The sequence below is a fragment of the Mobula hypostoma genome, chromosome 9 (assembly GCF_963921235.1).
Source record: "Mobula hypostoma chromosome 9, sMobHyp1.1, whole genome shotgun sequence".
NCBI classification, from domain to species: domain Eukaryota; kingdom Metazoa; phylum Chordata; class Chondrichthyes; order Myliobatiformes; family Myliobatidae; genus Mobula; species Mobula hypostoma.
The window spans coordinates 76,964,270-76,986,966 of record NC_086105.1 but is presented as its reverse complement, the minus strand read 5'-3'; the positions used below and the strand labels follow the sequence as shown (position 1 = coordinate 76,986,966).

At 44.8% G+C, this 22,697-nt stretch overlaps 1 protein-coding gene across 1 annotated transcript in view; it reads right to left on the bottom strand.

Annotated features, from left to right (window-relative positions):
• fer1l6 (fer-1 like family member 6) overlaps nt 1–22,697 on the bottom strand; it is a 395,360-nt gene that overhangs the window by 138,151 nt on the left and 234,512 nt on the right. The window contains exons 23-24 of the mRNA XM_063059547.1: nt 14,971–15,087; nt 3,898–4,059 (exon numbers count right to left, since the gene is read on the bottom strand). Coding sequence (XP_062915617.1) covers nt 3,898–4,059; nt 14,971–15,087 — 279 coding nt within the window. The remainder of the gene's footprint in view (nt 1–3,897; nt 4,060–14,970; nt 15,088–22,697) is intronic.

Here is a 22,697-nt window from a genome sequence, read left to right as displayed (position 1 = left end):
TGAGGGAAGTTGAAATCACCCATAACTACAACCCTGTATTTCCTGCACCATTCTAGAATCTGCCTGCTTATCTGCTCCTTGGTGTCCCGAGGGCTATTTGGGGGCCTATAGACTACTCCCAGCACAGTGATAGATCCCTTCCTATTTCTGACTTCCACCCACACTGACTCAGTGGACACTCCCTCTGCAGCGTCCTCCCTTTCTATAGCCATGATACTCTCCCCACCCCCCCCCCGCCTTTTCTACTTCCCATCCTATTCCTTTTAAAACACCTAAACCCCGGTACCTGCATCAGCCAATCCTGCCCTTCCTCCAGCCAAGTTTCACCTGACATCTCCTCTGTACCTATTTCCAAGCACCTTAAAACTGTGCCCTCTCATGTTAGCCATTTCAGCCCTGGGAAAAAGCCTTTGACTATCCACATGATCAATGCCTCTCATCATCTTGTACACCTCTATCAGGTCACCACTCATCTCTGTCGCTCCAAGGAGAAAAGGCCAAGTTCACTCAACCTACTCTCATAAGACATGCTCCCTAATTCAGACAACATCCTTGTAAATCTCCTCTGCACTCTTTCTATAGTTTCCACATCCTTTCTGTAGTGAGATGACCAGAACTGAGCAGAGTACTGTGGTGTTTGACCAGGGTCCTATAGAGCTGTAACATTACCTCTCGGCTTTTGAAATCAATCCCACAGTTGTTGAAGGCCAATATACCGTAAGCCTTCTTAACCACACAGTCAACCTGCACAGCAGCTTTGAGTGTTCTGTGAACTCAGACCCAAGATCCCTCTGATCTCCACACTGCGAAGAGTCTTACCATTTATACTATATTCTGCCATCATATTTGACCAACCAAAATGAACCACCTCACACTTACTTGAGTTGAACTCCATCTGCTACTTCTCAGCCCAGTTTTGCATCCCATCCATGTCCCACTGTAGCCTCTGACAGCCCTCCACACTATCCACAACACCTCCAACCTTTGTGTCATCAGAAAATCCCTCCACTTCCTCATCCAGGTCATTCATAAAAACTACAAAGAAAAGGCGTCCCAGAACAGATCCTTGAGGCACACCACTGGTCACCGACTTTGATGTAGAATATGACCTGTCTACAACCATTCTTTGCCTTCTGTGGGCAAGCCAGTTCTGGATCCACAAAGCAAAGTCCCCTTGGATCCCATGCCTACTTACTTTCTCAATAAGCCTTGCATGGGGTACCTTATCAAATATCTTGCTGAAATCCATATACACTACATCTACTGCTGTACCTTCATCAATGTGTTTAGTAACATCCTCAAAAAAATCAATCAGGCTCAAAAGGCATGACTTGCCTTTGACAAAGCCATGCTGACTATTCCTAATCATATTATGCCTCTCCAAATGTTCATAAATCCTGCCCCTCAGGAACTTCTCCATCAGCTTACCAACCATTGAAGTAAGGCTCATTGGTCTATAATTTCATGGGCTATCTCCACTCCCTATCTTGAATAAGGGAACAATACCTGTAACCCTCCACTCCTCCGGAACCTCTCCCATCCCCATTGATGATGCAAAGATCATTGCCAGAGGCTCAGCTATCTCCTCCCTCACCTCCCACAGTAGCCTGGGGTATATCTCTACCAGTCCTGTTGACTTACCCAACTTGATGTCTTCCAAAAGCTCCAGCACATCCTCTTTCTTAATATCTATATGCTCAAAATTTTCAGTCTACTGTAAGTCATCTCAACAATCACCAAGATACTTTTCCATAGTGAATACTGAAGCAAAGTACTCATTAAGTACCTCTGCTACTTCCTCCGGTTCCATACACACTTTTCCACTGTCACACTTGTTTGCTCCTATTATCTCACGTCTTATCCTCTTGCTCTTCATATACTTGTAGAATGCTTTGGGGTTTTCCTTAATCCTGCCAGCCTAGGTCTTCTCATGGCCCCTTCTGGCTCTCCTAATTTCATTCTTAAGCTCCTTCCTGCTAGCCTTATAATATTCTAGATCTCTATCATTACCTAGTTTTTTGAACTTCTTGTAGGCTTTTCTTTTCTTCTTGACTAGCTTTTCAACAGCCTTTGTACACCATAGTTCCTGTACCCTACCATCCTTTCCCTGTCTCACTGGAACGTACCTATGCAGAATTACTGGCAAATATCCTCTGAACATTTGCCACATTCCTGCCATACATTTCCCTGAGAACATCTGCTCCCAATTTACACTTCCAGGTTCCTGCCAAATAGCTTCATATTTCCCCTTACTCCAATGAAATGCTTTCCTAACTTGTCTGCTCCTATCCCTCTTCAATTCTAAGGTAAAGGAGACAGAATTGTGATCACTATCTCTTCTTGTAGGCTTATCTACATATTGTGTCAGGAAAACTTCCTGAACACACCCAGCAAACTCCACCCCATCTAAACCCCTTGCTCTAGGGAGATGCCAATCAATATTGGGAAAATTAAGATCTCCCATCATGGCAACGCCGTTATTATTGCACCGTTCCAGAATCGGTCTCCTTATCTGCTCCTCGATGTCCCTGTTACTATTAGGTGGTCTATAAGAAACACCCAGTAGAGTTATTGATCCCTTCTCGTTTCTAACTTCCACCCACAGAGTCTCTGTAGACAATCCTTCCGTGACTTCCTCCTTTTCTGCAGCCATGACATTATCTCTGATGAACAGTGCCATGCCCCCACCTCTTTTGCCTCCTTCTCTGTCCTTTCTGAAACATCCAAAGCCTGGCACTCTTTGTAGCCATTTCTGCCCCTGAGCCATCCAAGTCTCTGCAATGGCCACAACATCATAGCTCCAAGTACTGATCCACGCTCTAAGCTCATTCACTTTGTTCATGATACTCCTTGTATTAAAATAGACACATCTAAACTATCGGACTGAACACGTCCCTTCTTTATCACCAATCTATCCTCCCTCTCACACTGCCTACAAGCTTTCTCTATTTGTGAGCCAACCCCCCCCCCCCGCGCCATTTCTTCAGTTGGGTTCCCACTCCCCCAGCATTTCTAGTTTAAACTCTCCCCAGTAGCCATAGCAAACCTCCCTATCAGGATATTGGTCCCTCTTGGATTCAAGTGCAACCCATCCTTATTGTACAATTCACGCCTGCCCTAAAAGAGGTCCCAATGATCCAGAAATCTGAATCCCTGCCCCCTGCTCCAATCTCTCAGCCACAAATTTATCCTCCACCTCACTCTATTCCTATACTCACTCTCACGTGGCACGGGCAGTAATCCTGAGATAACTACCTTTGAGGTCCTGCTTCTCAACCACCTTCTTAACTCCCTGTAGTCTGTTTTCATGACCTCCTCCTTATTCCTACCTATGTCATTGGTACCAATATGTACAGTACCACGACCTCTGCCTGTTCACCTTCCCACTTCAGGATATTGTGGACGTGATCAAAACATCCTGGACCCTGGCACCTGGGAGGCAAACCACCATCTGTGTTTCCTGCGTCCACAGAACCGCCTGTCTGACCCCCTAACTATAGAGTCCCCTATCACTGCGCACGTCAAAACACCCAGTGAAGTGCATTGTTTACATTAACAACCAACACACTCATAGGTGTGCTGGAGGCAGCCCACAAGTGTCGACTCACATTCCAGCACCAACACAGCGTACCCACAGTGCTTGACAGAACAACACAGAAATAAAATGAAACAAGCAACAACAGCAAAACAAGCCTAGTACCCCCCTCACACCCACCCACATACACAGTCCTCCAAACCAAGGATAGACAATCTCCTTCAGCCTCCAGCCTGCCATTTTTTGCAGCTGGTTTGGCTTCTGCTAGATCTTAAAAAGAAGCTGGCAGAACTGGGGCAACCCAACAGTTTTCCTGTTGCTGTTAATAATATGATCAGTGAATTCAACAGCTATTTACTTACCACAACAAAACTGTCTGTTTGCACTGTAAAATTGGGATTTTTCTTGTAATTCTGAATGACAGAAGATTTGATGATTGTCCCAGAACATTCAATGAAAACCTGAGGACGATCCACCGCCAGGAGCTGCACTCGCTTGAGTTCACGAAGACCCCAGAAAAACACCTAGAGAGAAAAAATATCCAATGAAAATTAATCTTGAGATTTAAAGTATAAGCACTGAAGAGAATCAACACCAATTGGGAGCACAAAATGCTAGAGGAACTCAGCAGGTCAGGCAGCATCGAAGGAGGGGAATAAACAGTCAAGATTTCGGGCTGAAAGCTATCATCAGATTGAGAGCAAACAACAGGAATTCTGCAGATGCTGGAAATTCGAGCAACACACATCAAAGTTGCTGGTGAACGCAGCAGGCCAAGCAGCATCTGTAGGAAGAGGTGCAGTCGACGTTTCAGGCCGAGACCCTTCGTCAGGACTAACTGAAGGAAGAGTGAGTAAGGGATTTGAAAGTTGGAGGGGGAGGGGGAGATCCAAAATGATAGGAGAAGACAGGAGGGGGAGGGATGGAGCCAAGAGCTGGACAGGTGATAGGCAAAAGGGGATACGAGAGGATCATGGGACAGGAGGTCCGGGAAGAAAGACAAGGAGTCGGGGGTGACCCAGAGGATGGGCAAGAGGTATATTCAGAGGGACAGAGGGAGAAGAAGGAGAGTGAGAGAAAGAATGTGTGCATAAAAATGAGTAACAGATGGGGTACGAGGGGGAGGTGGGGCCTTAGCGGAAGTTAGAGAAGTCAAGATGAAGTCACACTCAGGTTGGAGGAACAACACCTTATATTCCGTCTGGGTAGCCTCCAACCTGATGGCATGAACATCGACTTCTCTAACTTCCGCTAAGGCCCCACCTTCCCCTCGTACCCCATCTATTACTCATTTTTATGCACACATTCTTTCTCTCACTCTCCTTTTTCTCCTTCTGTCCCTCTGAATATACCTCTTGCCCATCCTCTGGGTCACCCCCCCTGCCCCCCCGTCTTTCTTCCCGGACCTCCTGTCCCATGATCCTCTCATATCCCCTTTTGCCTATCACCTGTACAGCTCTCGACTCTATCCCTCCCCCTCCTGTCTTCTCCTATCATTTTGGATCTCCCCCTCCCCCTCCAACTTTCAAATCCCTTACTCACTCTTCCTTCAGTTAGTCCTGACGAAGGGTCTCAGCCTGAAACGTCGACTGCACCTCTTCCTAGAGATGCTGCTTGGCCTGCTGCGTTCACCAGCAACTTTGATGTATGTTGATCAGATTGAGAGACTGCTTTGCAATCTACCTCCATCTATGTACAAGGATTATCCTGAGCTTCCAGTCATTTCACACTTTAACTCCCAAATCTGATGTCTCTTTTCGTGGCTCCCTACACTGTTCCAATTAAACCCATTGCAATTTTAAGCAACAAGATCTTGTAATCCAACTGGACATGTAATAGTGCTTGGGACCCAGTAATTAATTCAACAACTTCAGATAATTGGATTTTTTAATGAAATATTTGGCACCTGTAGCTTTTATTCAGTTTCTTTCATCTTTACTGATGGGCCACTTCATCAAGTACCTTCACTCCTTCCACCAAAGCAGGCAGGATTTCCCAGTGGCCACGCATTTTAATTCTGTTCCCTATTCCCATTCCGACATATCGGTCCATTGCCTCGTCCACTGCCACAATGAGGCCACTCTCGGGCTGGAGGAGCAACTCCGCACATTCTGTCTGGGTAGCATCTATCAATAACATGAACATTGATTCTCTAAATTCTACCAATTTCTCCTCCTTCACTCTTCCTTCTTTTACATTTCACATGCTAAGTCCACACTTACCCCTTCTCTTCTCCTCACTTGCCTTTCTCCTCCCTCTGGTGCCCCTCTCCTCCCCTTTCTTCCATATTTCACTCTCCTATCCAATCATATTCCTTCTTTAGCCTTTTACCTTTTCCATCCATCACCTTCTCTTCATCTACTGTCACATACCCAACCTCCTTTCCCCATACTCGTTCCCACCTATCACCTGATTCCTCAAACAGACTGTAATTGCCCCTCTTCACCATTCCCATTCCCATTTCCCTCTCTCACCTTATCTCTTTAACTGCCCATTACCTCCCTCTGGTGCTCCTCCCCCTTCTCTTTCTTCCATGGTCTTCCACCATTTCCTATCATATTCCCCCTTCTCCAGCCCTTTATTTCTTTCACCCATCAGCTTCCCAGCTCTTTACTTCAACCCTCCCCCTTCTCCGGTCTCACTTATCACATACCACCTTGTACTCTTACTCCCCTCCCCTCACTTGCTTGCTCGAACTTCTCAACTCTTCTTCCAGTCTTGATGAAGGGTCTCCGCCCAAAATGTTGACAGCATCAATGGATGTTGTCGAGCCTGCTGACTTTCTTTGGCATTTTGTGTGTGGTGCTTGGATTTCCAGTATCTGCAGATTTTCTCTTTTTCATCTATTATCTGCCAGCTTGTACTCCATCCCCTCCCCACACTTCACATTTTGACTTCTGTCCCCTTCCTTTCCAGTCCTGATGAAGGATCTCAGCTTAAAATATTGACTGTTCATTCCTGTCAATTGATGCTGCCTGATCTGCTGAGTTCATCCACCATTTTGTGTGGGTGTTGCTCTGAATTTCCAGCATCTACAGAATGTTTTCAGCATTCTGTTACTTCAGTGATCTTCTGCTTTTCACAGTTCTTCTGATCTTTGTCCTTTTCACTGTCCTTGTTCATCTCTATTTATTTATGTCTCCTCCAGATAGATGAGCCCTGATGATCAAGTGCTCATCACCCTCTCTTTGGTAATATCAACTGCATGAAATTTCTGGTTTCCATCTAAACAAGGATATTTCCTTTGTTCCTTCCATCACTTTGCAACTTGTTTATTCACATCTCCTGTTCTAATGAAAGGTCATCAACTCAAAATGTTAATTTTGTTTCTCTCTCCACAGATGCTGCCTGATGTAAAGGGGTTCCAGAGCAGTTTCCGTCTTCACTTGATGGTAGTCCACAACTGGCTACACCTCTAATTAGACCACAAGTCGTACATCCATAAAATACTGTGTACAGTTCTAGCCACCATATCATAAGAAAGATACATTGATAGCAAGAGTATGTCGAGGTCTAGAAAACTGCAGTTAAGAGAGAAGTTTAGATAGGCTGGCATTAGTTCAGGTGACACAAAGCAGAGACTTGATCCTAACCTCACCATCAAACCTGCAATAAGGGAGATGCTGCAGTAGTCCAGCAACCTCACTCCTTCTAAACGCTCTGCTCTCCACTCCCTCTGCACTAATCCTAACCTCACCATCAAACTGGCAGATAAGGGAGGTGCTGTAGTAGTCTGGCGAACTGACCTCTACCTGCCAAGGCCCAGTGCCAATGCTCAGACACCTCCTCTTATTTTCCCCGGAACAGGACCCCACTAAGGAACACCAGGCCTTTGTCTCCCACGTCATCACCAACCTTATTGACCCTGGGGATCTCCCAGCCACCACCACCAACCTCATAGATCCTGCATCCTGCACCTCCCATTTCTACCTCCTACCCAAGATCCATAAACCCGCTTGTCTATGTAGACCCATTGTTTCAGCTTGTTCCTGCTCCACTGAACTCTTTGACCCTGTTTTACCCCCTCTAGTTCAGTCCCTTCCTACCTACATCCACGATACCTCACACACTCCTGATCTTTTCATGGATTTCAAGTTCCTTGGACCCCATTGTCTTATTTTTACTATGGTTGTCCAGTCCCTATACACCTCCATTCCCCACCAAGAAGTCCTCAAAGCTCTCCGTTTTTTCCTGGACACCAGACCCAACCAGTTCCCCTCCGCCAGGCGAAACTTATCCTCACTCTAATTTCTCCACTAGCTTCTCCTAGTAGCTTCAAACAAAAGGGGTAGCCATGGACACTTACATGGGTCCCAGCTATGCCTGCCTGTTTGTCAGCTACGTGGAAGTCTGTTCCAAGCCTACATAAGTGACGATCTCACATTTTTCCTACACTACATCAATGACTGCATTGGTGCTGCTTCCTGCACCTGTGCTGAACTAATCGACTTCATCCACTTTGCCTCCAACTTCCACCCTTCCGTCAAATTCACCTGGTCCATTTCCGACACCTCTCTTCCCTTTCTCGATCTCACTGTCTCTATCTCCAGAAACAGCTTATCCACTGATGTCTATTACAAGCCCATGGACTCTCACAGCTGCCTAGACTGCACCATGTCCCACCCTACTACTTGTGAAAATGCCATGTCCTTTTCTCAATTCCTCCGTCTCCACCACGCTTGCTCTCAGGATAAGGCTTTTCATTCCAGAACGAGAGATTTCCTCCTTTTTCAAAGAAAGGAGCTTCTCTTCCTTCACCATCAATGTCTGCTCTTACCCCATCCTCCCTCCACCCTACCAGGGATAGGGTTGCTCTTGTCCTCACTTACCACCCCACCAGCCTCCACCTCCAGCACATATTCTCTGAAACTTCCGCCACCCCCAACAGGCTCCCACCACCAAGCACATCATCTCCTCCTCCCCCCAATTTCTGCTTTCCACAGGGATCGCGCCCTGTGTGGCTTCCTTCTCTATTCATCTCTCATGGCACTTATCCTTGCAAGCTGAACAAGTGCTACACCTGCCCCTACACCTTCTCCTTCACTACCATTCAGGCCCCTAAACAGTTCTTCAGGTGCTCCCGGTGTGGCCTCCTGCATATCGATTAGACCTGACATAGATTGGGAGACCACTTCGCCGAGTATCTACGCTCCATCCGCCAGAACAAACATGATCTCGTGGCCACCATTTTAATTCCACTTCCCATTCCCATTTCAACATATCCATCCATGGCCTCCTCCACTGTCGTGATGAGGCCACACTTAGGTTGGAGGAACAACACCTTATATTCAGTTTGGGTAGCCTCCAACCTGATGGCATGAACATCAATTTCTCAAACTTCTGATAATGCCCCCCAACACCCCCACTTCTTTTCCATTTCCTATCCGCTTTTCCCTGTCTTACCTCATCTCACCGATCAACTTCCCAGCTCTTTACTTCATCCCTCCCCCTTCAACTTTCACCCATCACCTGGTGGCTCTCTCTCCTCTCCCCACCTTTAAAATTTACTCCTCAGATTTTTACTCAGTCCTGCCAAACGGTTTTAGCCCAAAATGTCGACTGTACTTTTTTCCACAGATGCTACCTGGTCTGCTGAGTTCCTCCAGCATTTTGTACGTGTTGCTTAATTCAAGATTCAAGTTTATTCATCACATGTGCATCGAAACATCAAAACACTTGTGTTAACAAAGAACACTCCCAAGGATGTTCTGGGGGCAGTCCATGAGTGTTGCCACACATTCCGGTGTCAACACAACATGCCCACAATATTTGGCAGAACACAGAAACATAGAAAACCTACAGCACAATACAGGTCCTTCAACCCAGCTGTGCAGAACATGTACTTACTTTAGAAATTGCTTAAGGTTACCCATAGTCCTCTATTTTTCTAAGCTCCGTGCACCAATCCAGGAGTCTCTTAAAAGACCCTATCGTATCCCCCTCCACCACTGTTGTCAGCAGCCCATTACACGCACCCACCACTCTCTGAATAAAACACTCACCCCTGACATCTCCTCTGTACCTACTTCCAAGCACCTTAAAGCTGTGCCCTCTTGTGTTAACTATTTCTGCCCTGGAAAAAAGTCTCTGACTATCCACATGATCAATGCCTCTCATCACCTTATACACTTGTATCAGGTCACCTCCCATCCTCCACTGCTCCAAGGAGAAAAGGTCGAGTTCACTCAACCTATTCTCATAAGGCATGCTCCCCAATCCAGGCAACATCCTTGTAAATCTCCTCTGCACCCTTCCTATAGTTTCCACCTCCTTTCTGTAGTGAGGTGACCAGAAATGAGCACAGTACTCCACGTGGGGTCTGACCAGGGTCCTATATAGCTGCAACGTTACCTCTTGGCTCTTGAACTCAATCCCATGGTTGATGAAGGCCAATGCATCGTATGTCTTCTTAACCACAGAATCAACCTGCACAGAAGCTTTGAGTGTCCTGTAGACTCGGACCCCAAGATCCCTCTAATCCTCTGCACTGCCAAGAGTCTTAACGTTAATACTATATTCTGCCATCATATTTGACCTACCAAGGTGAACCACCTCACTCTTATCTGGGTTGAACTCCATCTGCCACTTCTCAGCCAGTTTTGCATCCTATCGATGTCCTGCTGTAACCTCTGACAGCCCTCCACACTATCCACAACACCCCCAACCTTTGTGTCATCACAAAAAACAACACAGAACACAATCATCAAAACAACACCACCAAATCAAGCCACTTTCCTTGCTCCCACACATACGCATTAACAGTGCTGAAAACTGAGAACTGGCCTTCAGCCTCCAGCAGACTTGAGTTCACACATGTTGGGCTTCAACGTCCCTGGCAGACTCACAGACTTGGGCTCCAGCCCACAGGCCTCAACTTACAGACTTTTGATTGGACTATTGGGTCTTAATCGTCAGCATAGATCCCAGGGCAGGTGTATAAAATTTTCAGGGACCCAGACAGAATAAAGAGGAAGGCTCTCTTTACCATAGTATAGGAGCCTCAAAGCAGGGAGTATGAGTACAAGTATAAAGTAATGTGCAGAAGAATTAGGGGGAATGAATAAAAACAATATTTTCACCCAGTCTCATAGGGATCTGGAACTTACAGCTTGAGAATGTGGTAGGGCCAGAAACATTCACACATTTAAATGGTTCCTAGATGTAACCTGCAGGGCTATAAGTGCCAGAGCCATTTATAAATAACGCTAATGACACGACTGTCGTTGGCAGAACCTCAGATGGTGACAAAAATCAGAATCAGTATCAGAATCAGGTTTATTATCACCAGCATGTGACGTGAAATTTGTTAATTTAGCAGGTCAGTTCAATGCAATACATAATCTAGAAGAAGATGAAAAATAATAACAATAATAAATAAGTAAATTAATTACAGTATATGTATATTGAATAGATTAAAAATCATGCAAAAAACAGAAATAAGATATATTTAAAAAGTGAGGTAATGTTCACGGGTTCAATGTCCACTTAGGAATCAGATGGTAGAGGGGAAGAAGCTGTTCCTGAATCGCTGAGTGTGTACCTTCAGGCTTCTGTACCTCCTACCTGATGGTAACAGTGAGAAAAGGGCATGCCCTGGGTGTTGGAGGTCCTTAATAATGGACGCTGCCTTTCTGAGACTCCGCTCCTTGAAAGTGTCCTGGGTACTTTGTAGGCTAGTACCCAAGATGGAGCTGACTAGATTTACAACCCTCTGCAGCTTATTTCAGCCCTGCGCAGTAGCCCCCGCCCCCACACACCAGACAGTGATGCAGTCTGTCCGAATGATCTCCACGGTACATCTACAGAAGTTTCTGAGTGTATTTGTTGACATACCAAATCTCTTCAAACTCCTAATGAAGTATAGTCACTGTCTTGCCTTCTTTATAACTGCATCAATATGTTGGGACCAGGTTAGATCCTCAGAGAACTGGACACCCAGGAACTTGAAACTGCTCACTCTCTCCACTTCTGATCCCTCTGTGAGGATTGGTGTGTGTTCCTTCGTCTTATCCTTCCTGAAGTCCACAATCAGCTCTTTTGTCTTACTGACATTGAGTGCCAGGTTGTTGCTGTGACACCACTCCACTAGTTGGCATATCTCACTTCTGTACATCCTCTTGTCACCATCTGAGATTCTACCAACAATGGTTGTATAATCAGCAAATTTATTTATGGTATTTGAGCTATGCCTAGCCACACAGTCATGGGCATAGACAGAGTAGAGCAGTGGGCTAAGCACACACCCTTCAGGTGCACCAGTGTTAATCATCAGCGAGGAGGAGATGTTATCACCCATCCACACTGATTGTGGTCTTCTGGTTAAGAAGCCAAGGATCTAATTGCAGAGGGAGGTACAGAGGCCCAGGTTAGAAACATAGAAACATAGAAAATAGGTGCAGGAGTAGGCCATTCGGCCCTTCGAGCCTGCACCGCCATTTATTATGATCATGGCTGATCATCCAACTCAGAACCCCGCCCCAGCCTTCCCTCCATACCCCCTGATCCCCGTAGCCACAAGGGCCATATCTACCTCCCTCTTAAATATAGCCAATGAACTGGCCTCAACTGTTTCCTGTGGCAGAGAATTCCACAGATTCACCACTCTCTGTGTGAAGAAGTTTTTCCTAATCTCGGTCCTAAAAGGCTTCCCCTTTATCCTCAAACTGTGACCCCTTGTTCTGGACTTCCCCAACATCGGGAACAATCTTCCTGCATCTAGCCTGTCCAATCCCTTTAGGATTTTATACGTTTCAATCAGATCCCCCCTCAATTTTCTAAATTCGAACGAGTACAAGCCCAGTTCATCCAGTCTTTCTTCATATGAAAGTCCTGCCATCCCAGGAATCAATCTGGTGAACCTTCTTTGTACTCCCTCTATGGCAAGGATGTCTTTCCTCAGATTAGGGGACCAAAACTGCACACAATACTCCAGGTGTGGTCTCACCAAGGCCTTGTACAACTGCAGTAGTACCTCCCTGCTCCTGTACTCGAATCCTCTCGCTATAAATGCCAGCATACCATTCGCCTTTTTCACCGCCTGCTGTACCTGCATGCCCACTTTCAATGACTGGTGTATAATGACACCCAGGTCTCGTTGCACCTCCCCTTTTCCTAATCGGCCACCATTCAGATAATAATCTGTTTTCCTATTTTTGCCACCAAAGTGGATAACTTCACATTTATCCACACTAAATTGCATCTGCCATGAATTTGCCCACTCACCCAACCTATCCAAGTCACTCTGCATCCTCTTAGCATCCTCCTCACAGCTAACAGTGCCACCCAACTTCGTGTCATCCGCAAACTTGGAGATGCTGCATTTAATTCCCTCATCCAAGTCATTAATATATATTGTAAACAACTGGGGTCCCAGCACTGAGCCTTGCGGTACCCCACTAGTCACCGCCTGCCATTCTGAAAAGGTCCCGTTTATTCCCACTCTTTGCTTCCTGTCTGCTAACCAATTCTCCATCCACATCAATACCTTACCCCCAATACCGTGTGCTTTAAGCTTGCACACTAATCTCCTGTGTGGGACTTTGTCAAAAGCCTTTTGAAAATCCAAATATACCACATCCACTGGTTCTCCCCTATCCACTCTACTAGTTACATCCTCAAAAAATTCTATGAGATTCGTCAGACATGATTTTCCTTTCACAAATCCATGCTGACTTCGTCCGATGATTTCACTGCTTTCCAAATGTGCTGTTATCACATCTTTGATAACTGACTCCAGCAGTTTCCCCACCACCGACGTTAGGCTAACCGGTCTATAATTCCCCGGTTTCTCTCTCCCTCCTTTTTTAAAAAGTGGGGTTACATTAGCCACCCTAACTTCTGTAACTTCTCAATCAGGATTGTGGAAATAATGGTATTAAATGTAGAGCTATAGTCGATGAACAGCATCCTGACATAGCTGTTTGTATTGTCCAGGTGGTCTAGGGCTGTGTGAAGAGCCATTGAGATTGCTTCTGTCGTTGACCTACTAGGGCTACAGGCAAATTGCAATTGGCAAAAAGGCAAATTCCTGAGCTGGAGTTCAGTCTAGTCAAAGCATTTCATCACTGTAGATGTGAGTGCTACCAGGTGATAGTCGTTAAGGCAGCTTACGTTATTCTTCTTAGGCACTAGTATAATTGTTGCCTTTTTGAAGAAAGCGGTCCCAACACCAACCTCTGTGCACGTACCACTAGTCACCAGCAGACAACTAGAAAAGGTCCTCTTATTCCCATTCCTTGCCTCCTGCCAGTTATCCAGTCTTCTATCCATACTAGTACATTTCATGTAATACCATGGGCTCTTGTCTTATTAAGCAGCCTCATGTATAGCACCTTACCAAAGACCTTCTGAAAATCCAAGTAAACAACATCCACTGACCCTCCTTTGTCTATACTGCCTGTTATTTCCTCAAAGAATTCCAATAGACATGTCAGGGAAGATTTCCCCTTTAGAAAACCATGCTGATTTTGGTTTATTTGATCATGTGCCTCCTAGTACCCTGAAACTTCATCCTGAATAATAGACTCCAACATCTCCCCAACCGCTGATGCTAGGCAAATTGGCCTTTCTTCTGCCTCTCTCCTTTCCTGAAAAGTGGTGTGACATTTGTAATTTTCCAGTCCTCAAGAACTATTGCGGGATCTAGTGATTCTTGAAAGATCATTACTAGTACCCCCACAATCTCTTTAGCTACCTTTTTCAGAACGCTGGGGACACTACCTTCAGACCTTTCAGCTTTCCAAGCACCTCCTCCTTTGTAAAAGCAACAATACTCACTTCTGACCCTAAAGCTTTCACATTTCTGCCATTCTGCTAGTGTCTTCCACAATGAATGAAGACTGATGCAAAACATTTATTCAGTTTGTCTATTTCTTTGTCCCCAATTACTAACTCTCCAGTGTCATTTTTCAGTATTTTGTGAGGACATCTTTAATAGGCAATTTCTCCAGAAGGCAGCATCCATCATTTAGGACTCCTATCATCCAGAACATGCTCTCTCATTTCTACCATCAGTGAGGAGGTACAGGAGCCTAAAGTGACATGCTCAACAATTTAGGAACAGCTTCTTCTCCTCCACCATCAGATTTCTGTAAGGACAATGAACCCATGAATACTACCCCACTTTTTGTTCTACATTTATATTTTTATATATTTCATGTTGTAATCTATAGTAGTTTATGTATTGCACTGTTCTACTACCATAAGACAACAAATTTCATAAGATATATCAGTGATAATAAACCTGATTCTGAAATGGGATTAGATTGAGTAACTTTTTCACAATTGCTATAGGCATGATGAGCCAAATGATTTCTCTTATGTTATAAATTTTCTATGATTCTGAAGGCTTTTGCTGATAGCAAAGCCAATAAACATTAGTTCAGGGAAATTGCAGTCTTTGAAAGCTCCAGTCTCTGCTACATTAGACAACATACCTCCACCTTGTACTTGCTCAGGAGAGGACGGATATAGGCTGGCACTGGCAAAATCTGATTTGTATCAGGTTTATCAACAGGAGGTAAGCCTTCACCTTCATTGTCTGGATCAGGGAGCTGAGGGTAAATAATTCATGGAAAAAGGGATGATTACATTACACACATTACAGCAATCAATGCAATCCACTCTCCATTGTTCTGCTTTTTCTCGTCCTTCCCTATCTAACCCCGTCCAAAATAAACAATCTAATTGGGCCTATTTACATCATATTTACCTTTTTGCAAATTTATCTCTTTGAAGAGATAAGAGGCTCCTCTCTTATCCCATCCTTTCTTCTCACCTGCCCATCACCTGCCTCTGGGGTCCCTCCTCCTTCCCTTTCCCCCATGATCCTATCTCTTCTCCTATCAGAATTACTCCAGGTATTACATCCCAGCTTCTTACTTTATTGTCCCTTCTCCGCCCACCCTCTTTTCCCTCGCCTGGTTTCACCTATCACCTGCCAGCTTGCACTACTTCCACTCTCCCCACCTTCTTATTCTGGCTTCTTCCCCCTTGCTTTCCAGTCCTGATCCAAAACATTCATTGCTTATTCCCCTCCATAGGTGCTGCTACCTGATCTGCTGAGTTAAGCTAGCTTTTATGTGTGTATTACTAAGGGCTGAATTGTGTTTCAGCTATAGATACAAACTTTAATTTACAACTTAGTGTTTTTTACATTTCAATCATTAGTAAACATGCATAAAATTCTAATTACCACAACACAAAGATCAATTATACACAATGTTAGGGTTAGATTTTCTTTGCTGGGGAACAGTTGAAGCTTTTGACCGTTCTGCCTTGGACACCCATAAGAATAATTTAATTGTTGCAATTAACACTCTCTGCTGAGTTTTCAGTGTTAGTAGATTCAAGTCTATACACCTTTCTTATGGAGGATCATATAACTCTACATGTATAAATCACAGGTGATCTTTTCATTTCCGTTTGAGATCTGCTGTTAGCCACCTTCAAGACAAAAGTGGAAAATCAGAAAATGAAAATTTAACACTGGATTCCCCATACAAAATGTAGCAGCTGAAATTTGTGGAAGATATTTATTGTTACCCATGCATGGACATAATGGTGGCTGAGCAGACATTTTGGCGTTTACTTCTGTTGTTGCCTAGTGATTAGAAATAGTGACCAAAATCCCTGCAGGCAGACTCTCAGTCCTTGACATTAGATCTGATTCTTGCATGGTTAGAAGTCAAAGGGGACCTGGAGTTACTTATAGAGAAAGCTTAGAATTTGATATAAAGGTGCTTCTCCCTAAATCTGAGATTTCTTTCTAAGGTTTCTTGAAATTTAGCATATTACTTGAATTATTTATATATACCAATATCATTAAGTTCAAAGTTCAGAGTAAATTTATTAAAGTATTATATGTATATACTCAGCATATACAACCATGAGATTCATTTTGTTGCAGGCATACACTGCATACATCTATCATATCCAAGAAATAAACAGATTTCAGAGATTGAAGAAAACATTGCAGAATAGGTCTCTGGTCTCCTTTAAACTGCTGCTTACCATTCTGTCTTCAGAAGGCAGGTTAAAAGGTTCAGCAGCGTGGTAGTGTTGTAGTTAGTGTAATCATTATACAGTGCATCGATCGGGGTTCATTTGTCTGAATGGAGTTTGTACATTTTCTGCGTGACCGTGTGAGTTTCCTAAGGGTGCTTTGGTTTCCTCCCACATTCCAAAGACATACGATTAGGATTAGTGGGTTGTAGGTGTGCTATGTTGGAGCTGTAACATAATGATACCTGTGGGCTACCCTCAGCCCACGCCTTGCTGATCTGATTTGATGCAAATGACACAATTTGTTTGTTCTGATGTACACTTGACAAAAAATCTAATTTTTTTTCAGAAAAGCAGAGAGAATTCACACAGCAGATCATAAGACCATAAGACACCTGAGCAAAATTAGGCCATTGGCCCATTGAGTCTCCTCTGGCATTACATCATTGCTGATTTATTATCCCTCTCAACCCCAATTTCCTGTCTTCTATCTGTAACCATTGATGCCCTGACCAATCAAGAACCTATCTACCTCTGCTTTAAACTTTTGGGTGCCGTGATAGCGTAGCGGTTAAGCAAGATGCTATTACAGCTTGGGGCATTGGACTTCAGAGTTCAATCCTGGCATCCTTTGTAAGGACCTTCTGTAAGTTCTTCTTCTGGAATGTGTGAGTTTTCTCTTGGTGCTCCGATTTTCTTCCACAATCCAAAGCTGTACCGGGTAGATTAATTGGTCATTGTAAATTGGCCTGTGATTAGGTTAAGGTTAAACTGGGATTTCAGGGTTGCTGGGCGGTATGGCTCAAAGGACTGGAAGAATCTATTTCACAATGTATCTGAAAATTTAAAAAACAAATAAATTTATATATTTAATCACTTGGCCTCCACTGGCATCTGTGGCAATACTAAGCTTTGGCTAAAGAAATTCCTCCTCATCTCTATTCTAAATGGAAGACCTCTATTCTGAGGCTGTGCCTTCTGGTCCTAGGCACCCTCATTACAGGAAACATCCACCCTAACTAGGCCTTTCAATATTTGATAGGTTTCAATTAAATCCCCCACTCATTCTTCTAAGCTCCAGCAGGTACAAGTCCAGAGCCATCAAATGCTCCTCATACATTAAAACTTTAAGTCCAGGAATCATCCTAGTGAAACTCCTTTGGGCACTCTCCAATGCCAGCACATCTTTTCCGAGATAAAAGGCCCAAAAATGCTCAAAATACTCTGAGTGCGGTCAAACAATGCCTTATACGGCCTCAACATTACATCCTTCATATACTCTAGTCCTCTCGAAGTGAATGCTAACATTGTATTTGCCTTCCTTACCAAAGACTCAACCTGTGAGTTAACTTTTAAGAATCTTAAACAAGGACTCCCAAGTTGATTGGAGTACTGCGCAGATGCAACAGGAGCATTCCTGCACAGATCCAACATAGTCATAGTCATAGTCATACTTTATTAATCCCCGGGGAAATTGGTTTCATTACAGTTGCTCCATAAATAATAAATAGTAATAGAACCATAAATAGTTAAATAGTAATATGTAAAATCTGCTAGTAATTTATGAAATAAGTCCAGGACCAGCCTATTGGCTCAGGGTGTCTGACCCTCCAAGGGAGGAGTTGTAAAGTTTGATGGCCACAGGCAGGAATGACTTCCTATGACGCTCAGTGCTGCATCTCGGTAGAATGAGTCTCTGGCTGAATGTACATTATGGAGTGGATGGGAGACATTGACCAAGATGGCATGCAACTTAGACAGCATCCTCTTTTCAGACACCACCGTGAGAGAGTCCAGTTCCATCCCCACAACATCACTGGCCTTATGAATGAGTTTGTTGATTCTGTTGGTGTCTGCTACCCTCAGCCTGCTGCCCCAGCACACAACAGCAAACATGATAGCACTGGCCACCACAGACTTGTAGAACATCCTCAGCATTGTCCAGCAGATGTTAAAGGACCTCAGTTTCATCAGGAAATAGAGACAGCTCTGACCCTTCTTGTAGACAGCCTCAGTGTTCTTTGACCAGTCAAATTTATTGTCAATTCGTATCCTCAGGTATTTGTAATCCTCCACCATGTCCACACTGACCCCATGGATGGAAACAGGGGTCACCGGTACCTTAGCTCTCCTCAGGTCTACCACCAGCTCCTTAGCCTTTTTCACATTAAGCTGCAGATAATTCTGCTTACACCATGTGACAAAGTTTCCTACCGTAGCCCTGTACTCAACCTCATCTCCCCTGCTGATGCATCCAACTATGGCAGAATCATCCGAAAACTTCTGAAGATGACAAGACTTTGTGCAGTAGTTGAAGTCCGAGTTGTAAATGGTGAAGAGAAAGGGAGACAAGACAGTCCCCTGTGGAGCCCCAGTGCTGCTGATCACTCTGTCGGACACACAGTGTTTCAAGCACACGTACTGTGGTCTGCCAGTCAGGTAATCAAGAATCCATGACACCAGGGGAGCATCCACCTGCATCGCTGTCAGCTTCTCCCCCAGCAGAGCAGAGCGGATGGTGTTGAATGCACTGGAGAAGTCAAAAAACATGACCCTCACAGTGCTCGCTGGCTTGTCCAGGTGGGCATAGACACGGTTCAGCAGGTAGACGATGGCATCCTCAACTCCTGGTCGGGGCTGATAGGCAAACTAGAGGGGATCTAAGTGTGGCCTGACCATAGGCCAGAGCAGCTCCAGAACAAGTCTCTCCAGGGTCTTCATGATGTGGGAGGTCAGTGCCACCGGTCTGTAGTCATTGAGGCCGCTGGGGCATGGCGTCTTCGGCACAGGGACGAGGCAGGACGTTTTCCACAGTACAGGAACCCTCCGGAACAAAGAGCTTTTAAAAATCCAGTCTCTATAAAAGAGAGGTACCACCTAGTGGAGTGGTCATCATGGGAGTGGTTGTCATCAGAGTAGTCTTGAGTCAGAGTAGTAAAGCTTTGATTCACCAGGGCTTCAGCAAGAAGGGACTGAGTCTAGGTAAGTTCATTCTTTATTTCTTATTTAACTCTAGAAAGAATAGGGGGCGTGTCCACAGAGCCAGTGTTCTGCTCTGGGTGTCAGATGTGGATTTTCCAGGAGACTCTCAGCCTCCCAGATAGCCACACCTGAACAGGTGCATCGAGATACAGCTCCTTAAAGACCATGTTAGGGAACTGGAGCTGCAGCTCGATAACCTTCGGCTTGTTAGGGAAGGTGAAGCAGTGATAGACAGGAGCTACGGGGAGGTAGTTACCCCAAGGCTACAGGAGACAGATAAATGGGTAACTGTCAGGAAAGGAAAGGGAGAACATCAGATTGTTGAGAGCACCCCTGTGGCCATCCCCCTCAAGAACACGTACTCCATTTTGAGTACTGTTTGGTGGGGAGGGGAAACGACCTACCTGGCTGAAGCAACAGTGACTGTGTCTGGCCCTGTGGCTCAGAAGGGTAGGGAACGGAAGAGGGTGTCAGTTAGGTGATCCTGTGGACATGAAAAGGAAACATGGATGGTAGTTTGCCTCCCAAGTGTAGGGTCCGAGATGTTTTTGGACACGTCCACAATATCCTGGAAAGGGAGGGTGAGCAGCCAGAAGTTGTGGTACATATTCGTACCAGTGATATAGGAAGAAAAAGGGAGGAGGTCCTGAAAAAAGAATGTAGGGAGTTACGAAGGAAGCTGAGAAGCAGGACCTCAAAGCTAATAATCTCAGGATTGCTGCCTGTGCCACATGACAGCGAGGATAGGAATAGAATGAGGTGGCAGATAAATATGTGGCTGAAAAATTGGAGCAGGGGACAGGGATTCAGATTTCTGTAATTGGGACCTCTTCTGGGGCAGGTGGGACCTGTACAAAAGGGACGAGTTGCACTTGAATCTGAGGGGGACCAATATTCTTGCGGGCAGATTTACTGGAGCTGTTGGGAGTGGTTTAAACTAATATGGTGGGGTTGGGAACCAGTATGATGGAGCTGAGGATGAGACAGCAGGTTTACAAGTAGATCATGGGTGTAAAATGAATGTAAGGAAGGACAAGCCAATGATTGGGTACATACAGACAGAACAAAGAGTTAACGTACCACAGAGGCAAAATTCAAAAGGGCGGGAGAATGCAGGCTGTATTTAAATGTGCGTAGCAATCAGAATAAGGTGGACAAGCTTGTGGCATGATTAGAGATTGATTGGTATGAAGTTGTGGGCATCACTGAGGCTGAAAGAACCCTGTAGTTGGGAGCTTAACAACAAAGCATATACTTTGTATCGAAAGGACAGGCAGGAAGGCATAGGCGGTTGTGTGGCTCTGTTGGGAAGAGATGGAATTACACTTGTAGAAAGAGGTAACATAAGGTCAGAGAATGTTGAAACTTTGTGGGTGGAGTTAAGAAAGTGAAAGGTTAAAAAAAAACATTATGGGAACCATGTAGAGGCCAGGATGTGGGATTGAAATTACAAAGGGAGCTGGAAAATGCATGTAATAAAGGTACTGACACAATTGTAATGGGGGATGTCAATATGCAAGGGGATTGGGAAAATCAGGTTGGTGTCGGATTGCAAGAGAGGGAATTTGTTGAATGCCTATGAGATGGCTTTTTAGAGCAGCTTGTGCTTGAGCCTACTCGGGAAAAGGTTATCTTAGATTGGGTGTTGTGTAATAACCCAGATTTTATTAGGGAGCTTAATGTAAAGGGACCCTAAGGAGGCAGTGATCATAATATGATTGTATTCATACTGCAATTTGAGAGGGAGAAGCTGAATTGCAATGTATCGGTATCTCAATGGAATAAATAGAATTACAGAGGCATGAGAGAATAGCTTGCCCAGGTGGATTGGAGGAGGATGCTGGTGGGGATGACGGCAGAGCAAGAGTTGGATGAAGTTTCTGGGAACAGTTCACAAGGCGCAGGATAGGTATGTTCCACAGAGGAAGAAGTTCTCAAATGGTAGGGATAGGCAACCACGGCTGACAAAGGAAAATAAGGACTACATAAAAACCAAGGAAAGGGCATATAAGATAGTAAATAAGTTAAATGGAGGGGTAGGTAGTGCTGAGGAAGCAATGCGATTGCAGTAGGACATTTACAAATTGGAAGAATGGGCAAAAAAGTGACAAATGGAATACAGTTGGGAAATATATGACAATGCATTTTAGTAAAAGGAACAATCGTGTGGACTATTATCTAAATGGAGAGATGGTTCAAACATCAGAGGTGCAGAGGAACTAAAGAGTTCTCGTGCAAGACTCCCAGAAGGTTAATTTACAGCTTGAGTCTGTGTTAAAGAAGGCATATGCAACATTGGCATTTATTTCAAGGGGAATAGAATATAAAAGCAAGGAGATAGTGCTGAGGCTTTATAAGACACTAGTCAGGATGCACTTGGAGTATTGTCAACAGTTTTGGGCCACATACCTCAGGATATATTGTCATTGAGACAGTCCAGAGGAGGTTCATGAGGATGATTCCAGTAATGAAGGGGTTAACATATGAGCAACACACATCAAAGTTGCTGGTGAACGCAGCAGGCCAGGCAGCATCTCTAGGAAGAGGTGCAGTCGACGTTTCAGGCCGAGACCCTTCGTCAGGACTAACTGAAGGAAGAGTGAGTAAGAGATTTGAAAGTTGGAGGGGGAGGGGAGATCCAAAATGATAGGAGAAGACAGGAGGGGGAGGGATGGAGCCAAGAGCTGGACAGGTGATAGGCAAAAGAGATACGAGAGGATCATGGGACAGGAGGTCCGGGAAGAAAGACAAGGAGGATGGGCAAGAGATATATTCAGAGGGACAGAAGGAGAAAAAGGAGAGTGAGAGAAAGAATGTGTGTATAAAAATAAGTAACAGATGGGGTACGAGGGGGAGGTGGGGCATTAGCGGAAGTTAGAGAAGTCAATGTTCATGCCATCAGGTTGGAGGCTACCCAGACGGAATATAAGGTGTTGTTCCTCCAACCTGAGTGTGGCTTCATCTTTACAGTAGAGGAGGCCGTGGATAGACATGTCAGAATGGGAATGGGATGTGGAATTAAAATGTGTGGCCACTGGGAGATCCTGCTTTCTCTGGCGGACAGAGCGTAGGTGTTCAGCAAACGGGTCTCCCAGTCTGCGTCGGGTCTCACCAATATATAAAAGGCCACATCGGGAGCACCGGACGCAGTATATCACCCCAGCCAACTCACAGGTGA